This window comes from Trachypithecus francoisi, unplaced genomic scaffold (genome assembly GCF_009764315.1).
Source record: "Trachypithecus francoisi isolate TF-2019V2 unplaced genomic scaffold, Tfra_2.0 Lachesis_group9, whole genome shotgun sequence".
NCBI lineage: Eukaryota > Metazoa > Chordata > Mammalia > Primates > Cercopithecidae > Trachypithecus > Trachypithecus francoisi.
In genome coordinates this window covers 65597309-65621063 of record NW_022681474.1, presented here as the reverse complement: position 1 = coordinate 65621063, position 23755 = coordinate 65597309, and the positions used below count along the sequence as shown (strand labels likewise).

The window sequence follows — 23755 nt, the reverse complement described above, 5'->3', positions numbered from 1 at the left end:
GAGGATCACTTGAGTCCAGGAGTTAGAGGACAGCCTGGACAACATAGGGAGACCCTGTCTCTATAAAATAAAATAAAAAAATTAAGTCAAAAAAATTAAAATTAAAAAATCAAAATGCCAGGTATGTGCCTGTAGTCCCAGCTACTCAGGAGGCTGAAGCAGGAGGGCTGTTTAAGCCCAGTAGGCAGAGGCTGTAGTGAACAGTGATTCACTGTACTCGAGCCTGGGCGACAGAGTGAGACACTCTCAGAAAAAGAAAAGAAATATTTAGCCTGAACGGGCTTAGCCCTCTAAAACTAAATATTAAAACTTCACCAGGCTGGGCCCAGTGGCTCATGCCGGTAATCCCAGCACTTTGGGAGGCCAAGGCGAGCAGATCACAAGGTCAGGAGTTCGAAAGAAGCCTGGCCAACATGGTGAAACCCCATCTCTACTAAAAATACAAAAAAATAGCTGGACTTGGTGGTGGGTGTCTGTAATCCCAGCTACTCAGGAGGCTGAGGCAGGAGAATCACTTGAACCCAGGAGGCGGAGGTTACAGTGAGGCAAGATCGCACCATTGCACTCCAGCCTGGGCAACAAGGCAAGACTCGGTTGCAACAAGGCAAAACAAAAAAAAAAATTGTTTCAACAATAAGGCACCATAATGTCTTCAAAAACATAGGTAACATTATATCTGAATTTTGAAAATCATAACAAAGCTAAGAGGGTGCCAGGCTAGTAATTAAAGAGAAATCACTGTGCTGCTTACTGGTTTTCAAATGTTTCTTTAATCCGGTTGCATTTAGGAAATTAAATCTCATACCTCTCTTACCCAAGTTCTATCTGTTATTAAAAACAAAAGCAGCCTGGCGTGGTGGCTCATGCCTGCAATCCCAGAACTTTGGGAGGCCAAGGCGGGTGGATCACTTGAGGTCAGGAGTTCGTGACCAGCCTGGCCAACAGGGTGAAACCCTGTCTCCACTAAAAATACAAAAATTAGCCGGGTAGGCCCGGTGCGGTGGCCCACGCCTGTAATCCCAGCACTTTGGGAGGCCGAGGTGGGCAGATCAAGAGGTCAGGAGATCGAGACCATCCTGGTTAACACGGTGAAACCCAATGTCTACTAAAAATACAAAAAGATTAGCCCGGCGTGGTGGCGGGTGCCTGTAGTCCCAGCTACTCAGGAGGCTGAGGCAGGAGAATCACTTGAACCCAGGAGGCTGAGGTTGCAGTGAGCCAAGATCGCACCACTGCACTCCAGCCTGGGCGACAGAGCAAGGATCTGTCTCCAAAAAAAAAAAAGAATATAAGAACTGAGTCTTGGCCGGGCGCGGTGGCTCAAGCCTGTAATCCCAGCACTTTGGGAGGCCGAGACGGGCGGATCACGAGGTCAGGAGATCAAGACCATCCTGCCTAACACGGTGAAACCCCGTCTCTACTAAAAATACAAAAACTAGCCGGGCGAGGTGGCGGGCGCCTGTAGTCCCAGCTACTCGGGAGGCTGAGGCAGGAGAATGGCGTAAACCCGGGAGGCGGAGCTTGCAGTGAGCTGAGATCCGCCACTGCACTCCAGTCCGGCAACAGAGCGAGACTCCGCCTCAAAAAAAAAAAAAAAAAAAAAGAATATAAGAACTGAGTCTTAACACTTTACACCTACAAAAAATTTTCAATACTCATGAGTTCTTAGCTAACATACTCCAACTTTTAGGATATTTTACATATATTTGTCTGATGAAACAGGCTGGTGACATTATAGGTACCAATTTTCAGAGGAAGCACAGTAATTTACACCAGTCCTAGGGTATATAAGTGGCATATCTGATAACTGGAATCTCCTGAGCCTGTGCCCTGGATTCAGCCTAAATCAGTCTTTTATCAAATACTTATTGACCTTCTACTACAGTCAAACTAATTTAACACTCAGAAAACAAAGATGTATAATTGATATATCCTATCTTAAAAGGACTTTCAATTTCCTACAATACAAGGCAGAACAGTGAGTGGTTAATTCTGATTGAAGGGGCTAAGAAAAACTTCATAAAGGAAATAGGATTTGAGTTGAGCCATAAAGAATGAACATAATTTTATTAGAAGAGGATTAGAAAAAGGGGAGTTAAGACTAAGAGAAGACAATAAGCTAGAGTGTGAGGTACTTTGGAGGAACAATGAATACACTTCTGTGGCTAGGGATGAACAAGTAATAGGCCTCCTTACTTCAGACCAGGTAGATCCCGGACACTGGCTCCTATTTCCTCTGCTTCTGGGTACAACTTCTCCACCAGTTCCAAAGGGCCCCAGATGGTTTTGTTATAACTCAAAAATGATTTTCTTACTGAAAAAAAGAACACATAATGCACACAATGTCAACATATAAAACTGTAGTAACTTATTTTTAAATATTTAGTTTCAACATTTCTAACTTAACATACAATTATTCAGAGACCTTTCCTCTCTTTTATCCACTACATATCCCAGTGGACATGGAGCCTATGCAAGTAGGATCCTGTTGCCCATCCTGCTATTTTTTTCCTGCATGATAAAAAGGCACAGTGACCATTCTTTCATATCAAATAAGCAGTTAGGCAATTAAAGTGAAAAATGACTGCACTCATTCTCTACCAGTACCAAAATAAAGGCTAGTGGCCCTAGCTGATTGATCTTTATAAGTTTATTAAATAAACATAGCACAAATAAAAAGTTATTTTATTTTTTATAATAATGCTTTTGCTTTTTGTTTTTTTAGTAAGTAGAGATGGAGTTTTGCTATGTTGACCCGGCTGGTCTTGAACTCCTGGCCTCAAGTGTTCCTCCCATCTCAGCCTCCCAAAGTGCTGGGATTACAGGCATGAGCCACCACACCCGGCCTAAGAAGTTATTTTCATTTTAAATATGAAAAATTGTTAATTTCCTTTTCCTTGTATTTTATTCTGAGATTTAGTCAATATAAAACTATGAAATTTCCATACATTTATTTGTTATTACTGACCAGATCTCCTGCAAAAAATGGTGCCCATCATATACACCACCCAAGGATAACCAAGATAGGCAATTTTTCCCGGGGGGGAGAAAAATCACACACACAAAGTAGCTTTACAATGATTTATCCAGATAAGCCTATAACTGCTAGGACATGGTTCAACATATATTGCGAAGTAAAGGATAATACAGTCTAAAAATAGTTTAAAATTTAACTATTTTGGCTATAATTTGGCAAACTATATTTCAGCAGGCTTGGGGAAAATCAAGATGCAGTCCTGGGTGACAGAGTGAGACCCCCATCTCAAAAAAAAAAAAAAAAAAAGAGGAGCATGGTTATGGTTAAATAAAATATGCCATATATATACCTGATATAATTCTGATATAGACATCTATGTAAATGGAGAGATCTCCAAGTCATATCATTATTTTTTATTTATTTATTTTTTTTTGAGACAGAGTCTTACTCTGTCTCCGTCTCCCAGACTAGAGTGCAGTGGCACAATCTCAGCTCACTGTAACCTCTGCCTCCCAGGTTCAAACAATTCTCCTGCCTCAGCCTCCCAAGTAGCTGGGGCTACAGGAATGCAGTGCCACATTCAGCTAATTTTTGTATTTTTAGTAGACACAGGGTTTCACTATGCTGGCCAGGCTGATCTCGAACTCCTGACCTCAAGTGATCTGCCGGCCTCAGCCTCCCAAAGTGCTGAGATTACAGACATGAGCCATCGCACCCAGCCATTTTTTTTTAAAAGAAGGAAGTCACAGAATAATAGCCTGAGTACAATTAGAGTAAAAGAAAAAAAAAAAAAAATAGAAAAGGGATAAGGGAATATCTAATTCTCTCATTTTCTTTCTTTCTTTTGAGACAGAGTCTCACTCTATAGCCCCAGGCTGGAGGGTAGTGGCACAATCTCAGCTCACTGCAACCTCCGCCTCCCTGGTTCAAACGATTCTCCTGCCTCAGCCTCCTGAGTAGCTGGGATTACAGGCGAACACCACCAGTCTGGCTAATTTCTGTATATTTTGGTAGAGACAGGTTTTCACCATGCTGGCCAGGTTGGTCTTGAATTCCTGACCTCAAAGTGATCCACCCGCCTCAGCCTCCCAAAGTGCTGGGATTACAGGTACCCAATTTCCTTTAGATAAATTAATAAAAGAGAATGAATAAAAACCGTGTTTTGTTCTATGTACTTCTCTGTTGTTTGATTCACGTACAAAAAGAGTATATTTTGCTAGTGTTTATATATTTTAAGAAATTGCTTTAAGTCTTTAAAGAAAAAGAAACGAGTATGCCAATAACATCACATAGGATTTTCTCAAATTTTGATGTCAAGGCTTCGTTCTTGTTTTGAAGTACTTTTTATTAAAACAAGGTGTAGGTAAATCTTTGGTTTTTTTTTTTTGGTTTTTTTTTTTTGAGACAGGGTCTCTGTTGCCCAGGCTGGAGTACAGTGGTAAAATCACAGCTCACTGAAGCCTCGACCTTCTCAGGCTCAGGTGATCCTCCCACTTCAGCCTCCCGAATAGCTGGGACCACAGGCATATGCTGGGATTACAGGCATGAGCCACCATGTCCGGCCAGTCAAGCTTCTTTTACTCTATAATAGTCACTCTAGTGTACAACTCTTACACAGCCCTCTACATAGATACTCATCATATGAACTAGAGGCCAAAACTGTGAACAATTGGCCGGGCGCGGTGGCTCAAGCCTGTAATCCCAGCACTTTGGGAGGCCGAGACGGGCGGATCACGAGGTCAGGAGATCGAGACCATCCTGGCTAACACGGTGAAACCCTGTCTCTACTAAAAATACAAAAAACTAGCCGGGCTAGGTGGCGGGCGCCTGTAGTCCCAGCTACTCAGGAGGCTGAGGCAGGAGAATGGCGTGAAACCCGGGAGGCGGAGCTTGCAGTGAGCTGAGATCCGGCCACTGCACTCCAGCCCGGGCGACAGAGCAAGACTCCGTCTCAAAAAAAAAAAAAAAAAAAAAAAAAACTGTGAACAATTATTATAAGTAAAAGCACAGTTATTATGCAATTAATATTTTAAAGTAAATATAAAACAAACATTTTATATGTAACAATAATTCAATATGTACCGATAGTAGAATACAATATCTGCTGTTATCATCCTCAGGGATGGCTCACATTTCTACAATAACTCCATCCAGAAGATATATCTACATATGTTCGTGTATGTATCTAGGAGGTTTCTATTTCAACAATCTACTATTTCAATGCACTTGTTCAACAGGGTTTGAAGTATTAATGAGCTCATAACAGTATCACCAGCTTTAAAATATAACTCTATAATTGTCCTAGAAAACAGAAACCAGTTCAGAATATGTAAGTTTAAAAAATTTAAAAATCAAATATTCTGTTTACAAAACATTAACAAGTAAGCATTTTCTGAAGATCATTATTAGACCATTATTAGAAAACATAAAGAGATATTTTCTCCCAAAATCAATCCACTCAATATTTTTTAGTGCATAATAATAGTAATTATGGCCTCAAAAAATAACCCATTCTCAAGGGCACTTAAAATGGAAAAAGGGAGATTCTAAAATGAATTAATTTTTTAAAATTTCACAATACCTTTAAGACCGTGTTTCAGGCAATGTTCCATAACAACAAAGAATTGCTGCAAGGGGGGATAGTCAGAATCCAAAGTGCGGCCAAAGCTCAGAGCAGATTCAATGAGTCCTTTGATACTCAGTTTAGCCATGTTTAACAAGTTTGCTCTCTCTACAGCTGTGGGGTCTTTTGTAGCTGAAAACACAAGAAAGGAATCCAACATCATTTGTAAGACATGACAATGAAAAAATACACAAACCCTTGCCTTCTCCTATAAAAGCCAACAGTAGTTTGCTGTTCCTTGGTTGACAAATTCTCCCCAGCTAAACTACACCCTTGATTAACTTCTCTTTATGTCTCTCACATATACTGTAAAAAGTTTCCGGCCAGGCGCGCTGGCTCACGCCTGTAATCCCAGCACTTTGGGAGGCCGAGGCAGGCAGATCACGAGGTCAAGAGATTAAGACCATCCTGGCCAACATGGTGAAACCCTGTCTCTACTAAAAATACAAAAATTAGCTGGGCGTTGTGGTGTGTACCTGTAATCTCAGCTACTTGGGAGGCTGAGGCAGGAGAGTCACTGGAACCCAGGAGGCAGAGGTTGCAGTGAGACGAGATGGCGCCACTGCACTCCAACCTGGTGACAGAGCGAGACTCTGTCTCACAAAAAAAAAAATAATAATAAAAGAAAACAGAAAATCTCCATGACCACTCCAGCCAAAGTTTATGAATTATTCTCAAGATCCTGCAAATCTGTCATTCTCCTGTATTTATTTAACTTTCCTGGTACCTCTTCATAGAGAATGAGTTTTTAAAATGATCTTCTGTGGAGATAAATTTGAGCTGAGAGACAACACATTTAAGGGCCTCATGCAAAAGGTGAATAGCAGGTACCGCCTAAGGATGAATTCCAAGGCAAAAATGTTCAGAATAAACTGGCAATAAAATAAAGGTAGTTCAAATTCTAGGATTCCACTGTCACCCACAACAAACATGATAGGTAAAATACACTGACAAGTAAGGGGAGACAGGAGAAGCCATCCAATTCTTTCAGTCTACCCTCTTTCTGTCTGGCTTCTTCATTCTGACTGTAGTTCTGTATTGCATGACTGTTTTATTTTCAAAGAGAAAAGCACAGACCAGTTTTACATTAATGTTTCTCACCCATCCACACAGTTCAGGAAGGCCACAGCATCAGTCTGAATACCAAGTTAATAGATGCATATCCAAAAGGCCTGATTTTTAATTGATATTTTAAAGACACAGTATCATCAAGCAAGATATTTTCAATTCACAAAAATATTGTCCTCCTTCCCACAAATTTTATTCTCAGTTTACTTAGAAATTCAGATGCTTCCCTATCATCTCGTTACTGTTGTGACTGGTGGAAATACCTTCAACAAACACAGATGACAAAACTAAGGTGTGGAAAAACGAAGCACTTAATATAATACTTCATAATCTCTGACAAATTTACAAGTCATCAATGTGTCCGTTTTTCCTTCACTGAACAACAACAAAACCCAGAGTCTCCAATGATCTAGTATTCTAGCTCTGATTTCTAGATAGCTAGGCATGAAGCCTGACACTGAATCCTAAGCAACCTAAAATGCAAACAGCCACAACTGCTGTGGCCAAACTGCCTGGTGGAAAAATGTCCACACACGACATTCCTTTAAATCTGCATCGTGGTCTGACTCCCACTACTTTTCGGGAGTGAAACCACTTGATGTTTCATAATCCGTAGTAACTCTCATTTTTAACACAGCCCATCATAATTCCTAACGTGCGATGCCACAACCACACAAAGGGTGTTTTTCAGCTGCTGGGAGGCAGATCGGTGCTGGGCACTGGCAGTTCCCACGCCGAGGGGCGCTCACACCGCGGCCACGCCCCGGCTGCGCTCCAGGACTCCTCCAGCCGGGACGCGACCTCCAAACCCGGCCGCAGGCGCGCGAGGAGTCCCAGGGCCAGTGCCCGCACCTTGCCAGGACCAACCCCTTCCCTGCTTCTCTTCCTGCCCCTTCCCCCCAGCAAGGCTGCCCAGAGGCCTGGGGCCCCCCAAGACCATCGCGGCGGGCTCACCCAGGCTCCTGCGCGTCAGCACTCCCCGTCTCCCGCCCTCGGCGTCAGGAACCCAGGCCAAAACCTGAGATGCGTCTTCCCTCCGCCACCCCCAAACCTGAAAAGTCATCGCCCCTCCCCGACTGCTCCCCGACTCCGGAGTGACACCCTGCCCGGCCCAGTCCTCGCTCCTGGACGCCGTGGCACCTCGAGCCCTCGGCCACTATGCCTCAAAACCCGGGCGGGAATGGGCCGGAACAAGGGAGGGGGCGCGTTGCCATGACGACCCCGGGAGCCCCCGAGTCCCAGGCAGTCCCCGCCCATCCCGGGTTCGGGCCCCAGTTCCGACTGGCGGCCTCGGCGTCTCCCACAGCTCACAGTCCACCCCGCCTGGCCGCAGCCCTCGGCCCGGGACTGAGGGCCGAACGTTCGGTCTCGGCCCGCTCGCCTTACCCATGGCGGCGGCGGCGGCGGCGGCGGCGTGATCTCGGGCGGGGGCTTCCTCGGCCTGGTCAGCAGCTCCCTCCAGGCGCTCGGCAGCCACCACCGCATCTGCAGCCAGGCCCGCTGCGGCCCACAGCGCCCCCGGCGGCGGGAGGGCGCCCGGGCGGCCCCAGGGGGAGCGGCGCCCCCGGTCGGGCGGGGACCCGCGGAGCCTTTGGCGGGCGGGAGAGCAAGCCCGCTGTCTCTAAGCCTCCTCGCATCCGCTGGGACCGCAAGAAGTAAAGGAACGTGATGGAGACCACGGGTGTGAGGAGCCAGAGTGCTAGGCCCTCGGTCCCGTGCCCCGGGGGCTTCGCCGGAGCGCGAAGGCCGGATTTCAAGGGGCGGCCGGCCACACGCAAACGTTGCTTCCACCGGGCTAGCGGGGCCTGATATAATAACACGCCTGACTACTGCCCCTTCACCTTCATAAACACAAAGGGGACCAAAAGAATTTAGAAAATCTGAAGCAATTAATACAGCAGGCAGAAACCTACTAAAACTAGCCCCAAATTAGGAGATTTTTTGTTTTCTGGGTTTTTTTTTTTTTTTTTTTTTTTGAGATGGAGTCTCGCTCTGTCACCAGGCTGGAGTGCAGTGGCGCGATCTCGGCTCACTGCAACCTCTGCCTCCCGGGTTCAAGGGATTCTTCTGCCTCATCCTCCCGAGTAGCTGGGATGACAGGCGAGGACCACCCCGCCCAGCTAATATGTTTGTATTTTTAGTAAAGACGGGGTTTCACCATGTTGGCCAGAATGGTCTCGATCTCTTGACCTGGGGATCTGCCCATCTCGGCCTCCCAAAGTGCTAGGATTACAGGCCTGAGCCACAGAGCCTGTCCTAAAGCAAGTTGATAAGACTCATTACAAAAAGCTAAAGTGAAAAAAGAAAGAAAACAATTCAAAAATATTTCATTATGTGCTACAGCAATATCCACACAAGCACTAAAATTCAGACCTCGGCTGGGTGCGGTGGTTCATGCCTGTAATCCCAGCACTTTGAGAGGCTAAGTTGGATAGATCACGAAGTCAGGAGTTCAAAACCAGCCTGACCAACATGGTGAAACTCCGTCTCCACTAAAAATACAAAATGTAGGCAGACGTGGTGGCACGCGCCTGTAGTCCCAGCTACTTGGGCGGCCAAGGCGGGCGGATCACCCGGTCAGAAGTTTGAGACTAGTCTGGCTAACATGGTGAAACCTCATCTCTACTAAAAATACAAAAATTAGCCAGGCATGGTGGCGCATGCCTGTAATCCCAAGATTACGTCTCAGGGAAAAAAAAAAAAGTCAGACTTCATCCCTGGATCCATCTTGGTTCACATTTCCCAGGATTATGAGCCCTAGTCACCTTAAGGGCCAGTAGTGACTTGAGTAGAATTAGATAGGCATATCCAATTAGCTACAAGAGATTTTTCTTCTTTCTTTTTTTTGAGACAGGGTCTCACTCTGTCACTCATGCTGGAGTACAGTGGCAAGATCTCAGCTCACTGCAACTTCCGCCTCCCAGGCTCAAGTGATCCTCACACCTCAGCCTCCCTAGTAGCTGGGACCACAGACGCTCATCACCACACCCAGCTAATTTTTTGTATTTTTGTGCTTTTTATTAAAAAAAAAAGTTACATATATATGATATATATCTTATGATCCCAGTTCTAGTTTATCAATAAATACAGCAATATGAATATATACCTATATACGTATAGTTAGAAAAATAAATGCATAGGTAAGAGACTGAGTAAAGTACTTGAAAATGTTAATAGTTACAATGTGTGGGTGGGGGCATTGTGATTACTTTTTTCCCTAAACTATTGTGTGTGTGTGTGTGTGTGTGTGTGTGTGTGTGTATGTGTGTAAACTTTTAGGTTTGAGGGTATATGTGAAGGTTGGTTGCATAGGTGAACTCATGTCATGGGGGTTTGTTGTACAGATTATTTCATCACCCAGTTAAGTCCAGTATCCGATGGTTATCTTTTCTACTCCTCTCCCTCCTCCCATCCTCGTCTGTCAAGTAGACCCCAGTGTCTGTTGTTCCCCGTTTTTTTTTTTTAAGACAGGGTTTCACCATGTTGGCCAGGCTGGTCTCAAACTCCTCAGCTCAAGTGATCCACCCACCTCAGCCTCCCAAAGTGTTGGATTACAGGCATGAGCAACCGCACCTGGCCTTTCTTTTCCCATCTTTGTGTTTCATGAGTTATTTAGCTACCATTAATTTTTATTTTATTTTTTATAGAGATGGGGTCTCACTATGTTGCCCAGGCTGGTCTCAAACTCCTGGCCTCTAGCGATCCTCCTGTCTCAACCGTCCAAAGTGCTGGGATTATAGGCATGAGCCACCATACCCAGCCTACAAGTCATCTTTTTCATGAGCAATATGGTCCACTGAATCCAGGTGGACCACCTTGTCACATCATGCCACAGAGCTTTCAGCCTTAGCCTTAGCTGGCTCAAGACATGATTTTCTTACAATGACAACTGTAATGCTTCTGAACATTTGTATAGCACCTGGAAGATGTTACCATGCTGGGCGGTGCAGGGGAAGGGAGATACACATAGTGGCCGGGAAAATTGCAGAATTCCTAATCAGAAAACGTGGGTTCTGGCAATGACTTGCCATGGGGTCATATGCTAACACAGACTATCTATGCTAGGTTCTCTATAGGGTTTAATTGAGAAAATATCCATGAAAAATACTGATAAATATTAAAGTATCCTACTAATTACAACTGCTGCTTTTAAAAAGCAATAAACAGGCCGGGTGTGGTAGCTCATGCCTGTAATCCCAGCACTTTGGAAGGCCAAGGTGGGAGGATCACCTGGTCAGGAGTTCGAGACCGGTCTGGCTAACGCAGTGAAACCTCGTCTCTACTAAAAATACAAAAATTAGCCAGGCATGGTGGTACATGCCTGTAATCCCAGCTACCTGGAAGGCTAAGGCAGGAGAATCACTGGAACCCAGGAGGCAGAGGCTATACTGATCCAAGATCTCACCACTGCACTCCAGCCTGGGCAACAGAATGAGACTCCATCTCAAAAAAAAAAAAAAAAAAAAACAGAAAAAGAAAAAAAGCAGTAAACAGGCAGATGTGGTACCTCATGCCTGTAATCCAAGTACTTTGAGAGCCTGAGGCAGGAGGACTACATCAAGCCTAAAGTTCCAGACTACCCTGGCCAACATAGCAAGACCCTGTTTCTAAAAACAAATTTTTTCTAGTTAGCTGGGTGTAGTGGTGTGCACTGGTAGTCCCAGCTACTCAGGAGGCTGTGACAGAAGGACCACTTGAGGCCAGGAGTCTGAGGTTGCAGTGAACTATGATCCTGCCATGCACTCTAGCCTGGCCAATAGAGACTCCATCTCTTAAAAAATAAATAAATAAATAAAAGCAGTAAATACTATGACGCTCCACATAGGTACTATTATAGTACTGTATGCAGATGAAGATAATTCTTTTTTTTTTTTGAGACGAAGTCTTGCTCTGTCCCCCAGGCTGGGGTGCAGCGGCTGGATCTCAGCTCACTGCAAGCTCCGCCTCCCGGGTTCACGCCATTCTCCTGCCTCAGCCTCCCAAGTAGCTGGGACTACAGGCGCCCGCCACCTCGCCCGGCTAGTTTTTTGTATTTTTTTTAGTAGAGACGGGGTTTCACCGTGTTAGCCAGGATGGTCTCGATCTCCTGACCTCGTGATCCGCCCGTCTCGGCCTCCCAAAGTGCTAGGATTACAGGCGTGAGCCACCGCGCCCGGCGAGATGAAGATAATTCTTTTGGCTGGGAGAAAAATCAGAAAGGCTTTTTGGAGAAGGTGGCATCTTAAAGTCTTTCTAAGTGGGTAGAGATGCCTAAATGGTGATGGAAGAACAGACAAATCTAGAGAGCAGATCAAATGGGAAACAGAATAGGCATGCATAGAAACAGCAAAAATAGTTTCGTACACAAAGTACCAATACACAAAGACCCCATTAAAGAATAATCACTGTTACAAACCATGGGTTCCGACCTACTAGTGGGACATGAAAGCAATTTTAACAGGTTGCAATTAGCTTTGTTTTTATTTTTTATTTTATTTTATTTGAGACAGAGTCTCACTCTGTCACCCAGGCTGGAGTGCAATGGCGTGATCTTGGCTTACTGCAACCTCCACCTCCACCTGCTTGAATCGGGTTCAAGTGATTCTTGTGCCTCAGCTTCCCGAGTAGCTGGGATTACAGGCGTGCACCACCATGCCCAGTTAACTTTTCTATTTTTAGTAGAGATGGGGTTTTATCATGTTGGCCAGGCTAGTCTCGAACTCCTGACCTCAAGTGATCCGCCCACCTTAACCTCGCAAAGTGCTGGGATTACAGGCGTGAGCCACCGCGCCCAGCCACTTTGTTTTTAATGGAATAGAGTGGAACATACCAGGGCATATCACATACAGAAAGGGTAAATATTGTCTTATGGCAGTATTGTTTCAGATGCATATGCATACACAAATTTACATTGAGTCATGATGTAAAATGGATTTCTTATTGCGGGTGTGGTATTTTTGGTTTAAATACTAGCCTAGATCATCATAGACCAAACTATGTAATTACTAAAGGGTGAGATTACAAATAAATTTCATTTTCTGGCCGGGTACGGTGGCTCATGCTTGTAATCCCAGCACCTTGGAAGGCCGAGGCAGGCAAATCATGAGGTCAGAAGTTCGAGACCAGCATGGCCAACACAGTGAAACACCGACTCTACTAAAAACACAAAAATTAGCTGGCATGGTGGCAGGTGCTTGAACCTGGGAAGTGGAGGTTGCAATGAGCTGAGATTTTGCCATTGCACTCCAGCCTGGGTGACAGAGCCAGACTCTATCTCAAAAAAAAAAAAAGAAATTTCATTTTCTAAAATATGTAGTGTTTGAAATTCTTACTAAAATATGTACTGCTCTGTAATTAGAGGGGGAAAAATGTTTTGTGTTGTTTTGAGACGGAGTTTCGCTCTTATTGCCCAGGCTGGAGTGCAATGGCGCAATCTCTGCTCACTGCAACCTCCGCCTCCCAGGCTCAAGTGATTCTCCTGCCTCAGTCTCCCAAGTAGCTGGGATTACAGGCTCCCGCCACCGCACCTAGCTAATTTTTGTATTTTTAGTAGAGATGGGGTTTCACCGTGTTGGCCAGGCTGGTCTCGAACTCCTGACCTCAGCTGATCCACCCGCCTCAGCCTCCCAAAATGCTGGGCATACAGGCATGAGCCACCGCACCCAGGCCAATAATGTTTTAAAGAAAGAAAAATTATGCCAAGATCTTTAAGCACAGAGAACTGTGAGATGATGTCATTTACAGAAATAGGCATCACAGGAGGAAGGCATTAAACGAAGATGGAAATTTCCAATTTCTTTGTACTGAGTCTAAAATGTTCACAGAATATTCTGAAGGCATTGGCTGGAAGGCAGCTATATAACTAGAACTTGGAAGACAGGGAGTAGTCCAGGTTTAGTAAACAGCCACATGGTTGATGGGTGAAGCCAGTAACTGTCCAAAGAGAAAGAAGAGGACCAAACCAGACTTGGAGCTCTGGGGAAAACCTGCTGTTAGACAGCCAGGAATAAGGAGAAAAGAAAGGAATTGGAGACAGCAGCAAAAGGGAAGTCAGGGGGGAGGGGGACAGGAACTCTGAACTGATTCAGGAGAGGGGCCACCGGAACAGCCACATTGTCTTTGCATCGTGGCTTTATACTTTTTTTGAGATGGAGTCCTGCTCTTATCACCCAGGCTGGAGTGTAGTGGCGTGATCTCGGCTCACTGCAACCTCCGCCTCCCCGGTTCAAGCAATTCTCCTGCCTCAGCCTCCTGAGTAACTGGGATTACAAGCGCCTGCCACCACACCCGGCTAATTTTTTTGTGTTATTAGTAGAGACAGGGTTTCACCATGTTGGCCAGGCTGGTCTTGAACTCCTGACCTCAGGTGATCCACCTGCCGCAGCCTCCCGAGGTGCTGGGATTACAGGCGTGAGCCACCATGCCCAGCTTCCTAACTCTTTTAAACAATTACATGGCTAGACTCTTATCACCAAGACAGATCAACAAAAAAAAAAAAGGAAACACAGAACATATCCCCAGGTTCTCTTACTTTTCCAGCCATATGAACCTGTAAAGAAGCAAAAGGACTTTCTTATTCATTTCATTCCCAGGAACTGAAATTACTATCAGATTCCTTCCTGATTTATACTCTCATTATATCTAACCAATATTTAAGTTTCATCACAGCAACCTCTCCCGTTTGTCTTATCTGATCTATAACCTCTCCATGAACAAGCCCATCCTGGGTGCCCTTCATAAATCTCTTAATAATATCAGTGCTGCTTGGTTTCAGCTTTCCAGCATGATCAATACTTCACTTGTCACTATTAGAACCCTGAGTTTAATTACTATTAAACTATTCACTTGTCACTATAACCCTGAGTTTAATTACTATTCAGTATTAATAATTGACACAATAAGATCCATTAGTAGAACAAATTTATTAAAAAACTTCAAGTAATAATTTTAAAAAACATGAGGTAGAAACAAAAACTTTAACATATTTAGCATTCATTAAAAAAAAAACCCTCAAGAGAAATGGAAGATTTCCAACCCCCAGATCTGTTACCCCAAGATTTTAACCTTTGTTAAATCTGTTACCATATAAACAATTAATCATCTTGAGGCTATTTTGTTTTACAAAACATCTTTACACAAAAAGGGAAAACTGAGTGATGCCCCCAAACATAGGGGCATATGAACATATGTGAAAATAGGAATCTACTTTTTAAATTTGTTATCAATTCAGAAAACAATATTTGTTGCCAAAGACGATGTAAGAATTATTTTCTTTTATATCAAAATCTACTCTAGAATACCAAAATACTGAATACTGAAAACAAAAAAGGGGGATAGTAAGGGAGGATAGAAAATTAACAGGAAGTAATCATGTCATAAAAGACTAGGTTTAGAGTGAAAACACATCTGATAGCAGAAAAAATCCTAGCAAAATGGCCTTTGGATTAGGGACCTCAAAATACAGAAAAGAATCACACTTACGTTCTCATCATCACAAGACTGTGCTTAAATGATGAAAACAAATCAAATCCCTTTATCAAGTCTTTCAGATAAAGTTCTTACAATGATATCTACAAAATCAAATTAGTCCTGAAATGTCTGACTTAAAAGTTTAAAGCCCAAAGTCAAAAGTTAATCCATCTTCAAAGCTGGTAAAAATTTATCAAACTCTGTCTCTAAGTCAGGCAAAAATACATGTATAGGACCCATAAATTTAGACTTTTCACGGTTTTGGGTACACCTGTGCTTAAAAACATAAATACTGCATGAAATTTTGTATGGTGATAGAATTTTCTGTATAGGCACGAGCTAGAGGAGATACTACCCTAGTATGAAAAGGCAAGGGAAATAGTGTTTTATTCTCTTTGAAAGTCACCCAATATGTGGCAAAGACTTTCATGTTCTCTTGATGGAAGATCAATGATGTAAAATAAATTAAGGAAGAAATATTTAGCACAATATGGAATGGCATAAATTTATGACGTTATTATTTAATATTTTGTAATTTGATTTACAGGACCACAAAAAAAAAATACGGATCTTTATGGCATTCTATGAATAATTACACCCTTAAGCAATAAGAGTTATTTATCTTTTTTTTTTTTTTTTTGAGACAGAGTTTTGCTCGTTGCCCAGGCTGGAGTGCAATGGTGCGATTTCGGCTCACCGCAACCTCTGCCTCCCGAGTTCAAGCGATTCTCCTGCCTCAGCCTCCCGAGTAGCTGGGATTACAAGCATGCACCACCATGCCCAGCTAATTTTGTATTTTTAGTAGAGACAGGGTTTCTCCATGTTGGTCAGGCTAGTCTCGAACTCCCAACCTCAGGTAATCTGCCTGTCTTGGCCTCCCAAAGTGCTGGGATTACAAGCGTAAGCCACTGCGCCTGGCCTCAGAGTTATTTATCTTAGCCTAATTCATACCTTCATAAGAAGTATGAAGTTCTTATGAAGCCTAAGAACTTCATACACTTTTTTTGTTTGTTTTTTTGAGATGAAGTCTTGCCCTGTCGTCAGGCTAGAATGCAATGGTGCGATCTCAGCTCACTGCAACTTCTGCCTCCTGGGTGGAAACGATTCTCCTGCCTCAGCCTCCCAAGTAGCTGGGACTACAGGCGCACGTCACCATGACCAACTAATTTTTGTATTTTTAGTACAGACAGGATTTCACCGTGTTAGCCAGGATGGTCTCAACCTCAACCTTGCGATCCACCTGCTTCGGCCTCCCAAAGTGCTGGGATTACAGGCGTGAGTCACCGTGCCCAGCCCATACACATTTTTAAAAAATGATTTATCTTTTTTTTTTTTTTTTTTTTGGAGACGGAGTCTCGCTCTGTCGCCCAGGCTGGAGTGCAGTGGCCAGATCTCAGCTCACTGCAAGCTCCGCCTCCCGGGTTCACGCCATTCTCCCGCCTCAGCCTCCCGAGTAGCTGGGACTACAGGCGCCCGCCACCTCGCCCGGCTAGTTTTTTGTATTTTAGTAGAGACGGGGTTTCACTGTGTTAGCCAGGATGGTCTCGATCTCCTGACCTCGTGATCCGCCCGTCTTGGCCTCCCAAAGTGCTGGGATTACAGGCTTGAGCCACCGCGCCTGGCCCCAAAAATGATTTATCTTAAGGCCAGGTGCAGTGGCTCACCTCCTCTCTACTAAAAATTTAAAAAATTAGCCAGGCATGGTGGTACATACCTGTGGTCCCAGCTACTCGGAAGGCTAAGGTGGGAGTCCAGGAGGTCAAGGCTGCAGTGAGCAGTGATCCCACCACTACACTCCAGCCTGAGTGAATTTAGGCACCACTTCTTGGGGAAAACAAAGGCTGAGTGTGGTGGCTGACACCTGTAGTCCCAGCACTTTGGGAGGAGGCGAGTGAATCACTTAAGCCCAGGTGTTCAAAACCAGCCTGGGCAACATGGTGAAACACTGTCTTTACAAAACAAATACAAAAATTATCTGGGCATGGCGGCATGCACCTGTGGGCCCAGCTACTGGGGAGGCTGAGGTAGGAAGATCACTTGAGCCTGGGAGATTGAGGCTTCAGTGAGCTCTGATCGTATCACTGCACTGCAGCCTGGGTGGCAAAGCAAGGCCCTGTATTTAAAAAACAAAAACAAACAAACAAAAAAATCTTAAAAAATAAATAATACTCCATTTTAATCTAATCATTTGTTCCGGGTTAAAAAAAGGTTATAGGCCGGGAGCCATGGCTCACATCTGTAATCACAGCACTTTGGGAGGCGTAGGCGGGGGGATCGCTTGAGCCCAGGAGTTCAAGACCAACTTACGCAACATAGTAAGAGCTTTAATTTAAACAAGTATATAAATACTCACAACAGTGCAATCAAATGTGACCATATACAGAACAAAAAGGATATTAATTTTTCTGAATTTAAATGATTAAGCAGCTTCTCCAAAGGAGGATAGCAGTTTAGTGAGGGCATGCACCCCAGGAGAATCAGTTTATGCTTGGCTCTGGTTATAGCAACATTAAGACGTCGCCAGTCTTTCAAGAGTTCACCAACCTGTAAGAAATATAATTTTCAATTATTCAAGTTCAAAGGAATGGCTGAATATATTACAACACATCCCTATACAATGGACAACTGTGCAAATTCAAGAATAGAATGAGGCCAGGTATGGTGGCTCACACCTGTAATCCCAGCACTTTGGGAGGCTGAGGCAGGTAGATCACTGGAGACCAGAAGTTCAAGACCAGCCTGTGTAACACAGTGAGACCCCATCTCTACAAAATACACAAAAATTAGCCAGGCGTGGTGGTGTGCACCTGTGGTCCCAGCTACTCAGGAGGCTGAGATGAAAGGATCACTGAGCCAGGGCTGCTTGAGCCCAGGAAGTCAAGGCAAGGACGCAGTGGGCCATAACCATGCCTCCACACTCCAGCCTGGGTGACAAAGGGAAACTGTCTCAGAAAAAAAAAAGGAGACTATCTAAGAACTGAGTAGATGACGGATGGAGTACAAAGGAAACCTTTTATTATGTATATCTTAAAACCATATGGATATACTATACAGTTGAGAAAAATAAACTAAGGAGAGGTAAAAATAAGAAAACCAAAAAAAAAACTATTTTGGGAGATGAACGTGGGAGGATTGCTAGAGCTCGGGAGTCGCCCATCAGCCTGCACAACATGGCAAAACGCCATCTCTACAAAAAAATTAAAAAAATTAACTGGGTATGGTGGTGCATGCCTGTAATCCCAGCTACTCAGGAGGCTCAGATGGGAGAATCACTGAGCCAGGGAGGTGGACATTACAGTGAGCCAAGATTGTGCCACTGCACTCCAGTCTGGGTGACAGAGGCAGATCCTGTCTCGGAAAAAAAAAAAAAAATCAAACTTCAATTATCTATAAATTTGAAAGTATACAAGGAAGATCTTATATGAAACAGGCCTCAAATACAACAGCCAAGGGGTGGAAGCAACCATTCCATCTGACAGATGAATGGATAAATAAAATGTGGTACATAGAGACAATGGAGTATTATTCATTCTTAAAAAGGAAGGAAATCCTTTCACATACTACAACAGGATGAACTAGCTGGCTAAGCGAAGTAAGTTAGTCACAAAAAGATAAATACTGTACGATTCTACTTATATGAGGTACTTAGATTAGTCAAATTCAGAGACAGAATGTAGAATGGTGGTTCCAGGGGCTTGGGGAAGAAGAAAATGGGTGGTTAATCATGAATACAGAGTTAGATTTGAAAATGAAGAAGTTCCAGAGATCTGTTGAACAACAGTGTGAATGTACTTAACACTAATTAAACCGTACACCTAAAAATGGTAAGATGGGCCGGGCACAGTGGCTCAGGCCTGGAATCCGAGCACTTTGGGAGGCCGAGGTGGGCGGATCACCTTAGATCAGGGATTCGAGACCAGCCTGGACAACATGGTGAAACCCCGTCTCTACAAAAGTACAAAAATTAGCTGGGCATGATGGCGGATGCCTGTAATCCCAGCTACTCGGGAAGCTAAGACGGAAGAATCACTTGAACCTGGGAGGCAAAGGTTGCAGTGAGCCAAGATCGCACTACTGCACTCCAGCCTGGGTGACAAGAGGAAACGCTGTCTGAGGTGGCACCACTGCACTCCAGCCTGGGCGACAGAGCAAGACTCTGTCTCAAAAAAAAAAAGAAAAAGAAAGAAAAAAATGGTAAGATATACATTTTATGTGTTCTTTTAAATCACGATTTTTTTTTTTTAAAAATGGAATACATCTGCAGAATGCAATTTTGTTACACAGGTATACATGTGCCATGGTGGTTTGCAGCACCTATTGACCCGTCGGTTAAGTTCCCTCCCCTCACCCCTAAACCTCTAAAGGCCATGGTGTATGTTGTTCCCCTCTCTGTGTCCACGTGTTCTCAATGTTAAACCACAATTTTTATTTTTTTTTTATTTTTTATTTTTTTTGAGACAGAGTCTTGCTCTGTCGCCCAGGCTGGAGTACAATGGTGTAATCTCTGCTCACTGCAACCTCCACCTCCTAGGTTCAAGTAATTCTCCTGCCTCAGTCTCCCAAGTAGCTGGGAATACAGGCGCACACCACCACGCCCAGCTAATTTTTGTATTTTTAGTAGAGATGGGGTGTCGCCATGTTGGTCAGGCTGGTCTCAAACTCCTGACCTCGGGTGATCCACCCACCTCGGCCTCCCAGGTGGCTGGGATTACAGGCGTGAGCCACCGCGCCCGGCCCACAATTTTTTAAAGAGAGAGAAATGCCCCAAATCAATCAGTAACAAACCCAATTAACTCACAGTTCCATCCTTATTACTTCTAACAAAAGATACTAGGACAATACTTTTGTCCCTTCCTTGGTATTTGTCTACTGTATTAACTTCGACCATTCCAATAGAAGAATGTGCCAATAAATCATTGATGATCTTTAACTGCTGCCTGTACGGTGCAATAATACCAATATCAGAGGGATTGCATCCAGCCTAAATAGAAAAAGACACATTTTAAAAGAAAGAAATCCTGATTAAGTTAAACTTTTCTGAATTTAATAATTAAATGCTTACATTATGTGCCCAACTGATGTTTATAACACACTTTCCTATCTCAAAGACTGAATATAATTACTGAATTTGCTCTAAATTTGTCCATATTTCTCATGATGAAATAATTCCTTAGACATTGCTCCCTTAATTTTGAGAGTTTCATGGCAATGTAACGGATTATATGCCACTAAAACAGTGCACACACACACACACACAGTACAAATAAACACATTTCACCTTCTGCTGTTTATTTCACAGAAAAGCTTCCAATCCCAATCACTACGTCACAGTATTGTCTCAATTAGAATTAGCTGACATTACAAAAAGTTATTATCCTAAATGAAGATTCCAAATGTCATTATAAAATATTACATGTCTTAGATACACTTTCTCAAAATAAAAACAATGGGGCTTCAATCCCCTTAATAAATGAGAGTTAATGTCAGATCAGAAGTTTCTTACAGTCTAATATTCTATTATTCTGTACCTTAACATTTGTTATCCTTGAAAATTCTAAATTACCTTAATAAAAATGGAAGTAAGGAAAACTATGACTTTGGCTTCTGTTATATTGCTCACACCACCTTTTTCAACTTGTTCTGGTGCAGGAACCTAAGTAGAAAAACATACAGCCTGCTGATAATACAATCTCTAAAGTAAAGAGTACTATAAGTAAGCAAGTGGCCATAAAGACTGTACTACTGATTTGGAGATGAAAAATATCTTTGTCTAAAAGATGAAGGTGAAAGAATCAACAAAAACGAATTATATTAATATTAGTCACTTTCAGAAAGCTACGCAGAGGCCATCTATCTTAAACATGCTATGACTGAGGCTAAAATACCTACGAAAGCTGATCACACACTGAACTTCACATACTTTACTTTGTTATCCCTCATTTTACAGGAATCAAAGGCAGAAAAGAATAAGTAACTTTCCCAAGGCCTCACAATAAACTGTGGCACTAGTATTTGAACTTAGGGTGGCTGGGCACAGTGGCTCATGCCTGTAATCCCAGCACTTTGGGAGACCGAGGCAGGCGGATCACAAGGTCAGGAGTTCGAGACCAGCCTGGCCAACATGGTGAAACCCCATCTCTACTAAAAATACAAAGATTACCTGGGTGTGGTGGCACATGCCTGTAATCCCAGCTACTCGGGAGGTTAAGGAAGGAAAATCGCTTGAATCTGGGAGTCGGAGGTTGGGAGTCCAGCCTGGGAGTCAGAGTGAGACTCTGTCTCAGAAACAAACAAACTTAGATCTGGGTCTCATATCTATGCTCTTTCCATTTTCTTGTCCCCTTTTATACAAATAACGGAGCAGATAAAACTGCTGCCACACCTGATACATCTCTTCAAAGACTACTTTCCTCCTACATCATCCCTAAGCAAACTTGATTTTTTTTTTTTTTTTTTTTGAGACGGAGTTTCGCTCTGTCACCCAGGCTGGAGTGCAGTGGCCGGATCTCAGCTCACTGAAAGCTCCGCCTCCCGGGTTCACGCCATTCTCCTGCCTCAGCCTCCTGAGTAGCTGGGACTACAGGCGCCCACCACGTCGCCCGGCTAGTTTTTTGTATTTTTAGTAGAGACAGGGTTTCACCATGTTAGCCAGCATGGTCTCGATCTCCTGACCTCGTGATCCGCCCATCTCGGCCTCCCAAAGTGCTGGGATTACAGGCTTGAGCCACCGCGCCCGGCCAAACTTGATTATTTTTAATACAACTTACTTGGAATCCCGATGGTAAAAAAGAGAAAACAAGTAGCAAAAATAAAGATTCTGAGCGATCGCTGGTGAAGGAAATAAATGCAACTTACAATTAGTAAGCTAGAATCATGGTTTATGAAAGCAGTCATTTGTGGCCAGGCGCGGTGGCTCACACCTGCAATCCCAGCACTTTGGGAGGCTGAGGCAGGCAGATCACAAGGTCAGGAGATCGAGACCATCTGGCTAACAAGGTGAAACCCTGTCTCTACCAAAAATACAAAAAATTAGCCAGACGTGGTGGCGGGCACCTGTAGTCCCAGCTACTTGGGAGGCTGAGGCAGGAGGATGGCGTAAACCCGAGAAGCGGAGCTTGCAGTGAGCCAAGATTGCGCCAGCCTGGGCAACAGAGCAAGACTCTGTCTCAAAAAAAAAAAAAGAAAGCAGTCATTTGTGAAATGAGTCTATCTGAATCAGTTTTCCAAAGTCTGCCTGTGCCTAGGTGTTAAGACAAAATAAAGTTCTTCAACCTGAGTTGCTAAGGGTAGTATCTATGAGATGAAAATTCCATCACAGACATGTAGTAGAGCCCTATTTTTAACAACCAGCTTTGAGAATTGAGGACAAGGGCATTAAAAACACACAAACACACACACACACACACAAATCAAGCTGGCTCCATCCATCCATCTTTTTTATTTTTATATTTATATTTTTATTTTTTTGAGATGGAGTCTCGCTCTGTCGCCCAGACTGAAGGGCAGTAGCGTGATCTCGGCTCACTGCAACCTCCGCCTCCTGGGTTCAAGTGATTCTCCTGCCTCAGCATCCTGAGTAGTTGGGATTACTGGTGTGCGCCACCAGGCCCAGCTAATTTTTGTATTTTTAGTACAGACGAGGTTTCACCATGTTGGTCAGGCTGGTCTCAAACTCTTGAACTCAGGTGATCTGCCTGCCTCGGCCTCCAAAGTACTGGGATTACAGGCATGAGCCACCCAATCTGGCCATCCATCTTTTTTTTTTTTTTTTTTTTGAGACAGCTTCACTCTTGTTGCCCAGGCCAGAGTGCAATGGCGCAATCTCAGCTCTCTGCAACCTCCGCCTCCTGGGTTCAAGCAATTCTCCTGTATCATCCTCCCAAATAGCTGGGATTACAGGCATGTGCCACCACACTCGGCTAATTTTAGTAGAGACGGGGTTTCTCCACGTTGATCAGGCTGGTCTCAAACTCCCAACCTCAGGTGATCTGCCTGCCTCGGCCTCCCAAAGTGCTGGGATTATAGGCATGAGTCACCGAGCCCGGCCGCCAGTCATCCATCTTAATAACAGGAAACAATGATTTTAGAGTAATATGCTCATATAATTGGTTGCTATATTCTTATTTTATTTTCTTGAGACAGGGTCTTGCTCTGTTGTCCAAGCTGGATTGCAGTGGCGCAATCATAGCTCATGGCAGCTTCAACCACTGGAATTCAGTGATCCTCCTGCTTCAGCCTCCTAAGTAGCTAGGACTGCAGGTGCACACTGCCATACCAGATAATTTTTTTTTTTAAGTTTGGAGACAGGGTCTCGCTCTGTTGCCCAGGCTAGAGTACAGCAGGGTGATCTTGGCTCACTGCAACCTCTGTCTCCCAGGTTCAAGCAATTCTCCTACCTCAAGCCTCCTGAGTAGCTGGGACTACAGGCAAGCACCATACCTGGATTTTTTTTTTATATTTTTAGTAGAGATGGGGTTTCACCATGTTGGTCAGGCTAGTCTCGAACTCCTGAACTCAAATCATCCGCCTGCCTCAGCATCCCAAAGTGCTGGGATTACAGGCATGAGCCACCATGCCCAGGCACATCTAGATAATCTTATAAAGAAATTTTTTTTTTTTTTAGGAAGAGGGTCTCACTA

General features: G+C 43.9%; 2 protein-coding genes across 11 annotated transcripts in view; both read right to left on the bottom strand.

The window, feature by feature from the left end:
* Nucleotides 1-8475, bottom strand: part of RUFY2 (RUN and FYVE domain containing 2) — a 62842-nt gene extending 54367 nt beyond the window's left edge. For 3 of the 7 annotated variants that reach the window (XM_033209459.1, XM_033209460.1, XM_033209464.1), the window contains exons 1-3: nt 7623-8058; nt 5559-5732; nt 2197-2314 (exon numbers count right to left, since the gene is read on the bottom strand). In XM_033209459.1, the coding sequence (XP_033065350.1) occupies nt 2197-2314; nt 5559-5732; nt 7623-7731 (401 nt within the window). In that variant the 5' untranslated portion in view covers nt 7732-8058. Of the gene's footprint in view, nt 1-2196; nt 2315-5558; nt 5733-7622 lie in introns of all 7 variants that reach the window. The other 4 variants (XM_033209461.1, XM_033209466.1, XM_033209465.1 and 1 more) reach the window with 4 other exon arrangements.
* Nucleotides 8476-14550: 6075 nt separating this feature from the next.
* The window catches only part of DNA2 (DNA replication helicase/nuclease 2), a 67012-nt gene continuing 57807 nt past the window's right edge, over nt 14551-23755 (bottom strand). For 3 of the 4 annotated variants that reach the window (XM_033208440.1, XM_033208439.1, XM_033208437.1), the window contains exons 18-21: nt 20680-20769; nt 19915-20097; nt 17514-17660; nt 14551-15571 (exon numbers count right to left, since the gene is read on the bottom strand). In XM_033208440.1, the coding sequence (XP_033064331.1) occupies nt 15503-15571; nt 17514-17660; nt 19915-20097; nt 20680-20769 (489 nt within the window). In that variant the 3' untranslated portion in view covers nt 14551-15502. The remainder of the gene's footprint in view (nt 15572-17513; nt 17661-19914; nt 20098-20679; nt 20770-23755) is intronic. The other variant, XM_033208441.1, reaches the window with a different exon arrangement.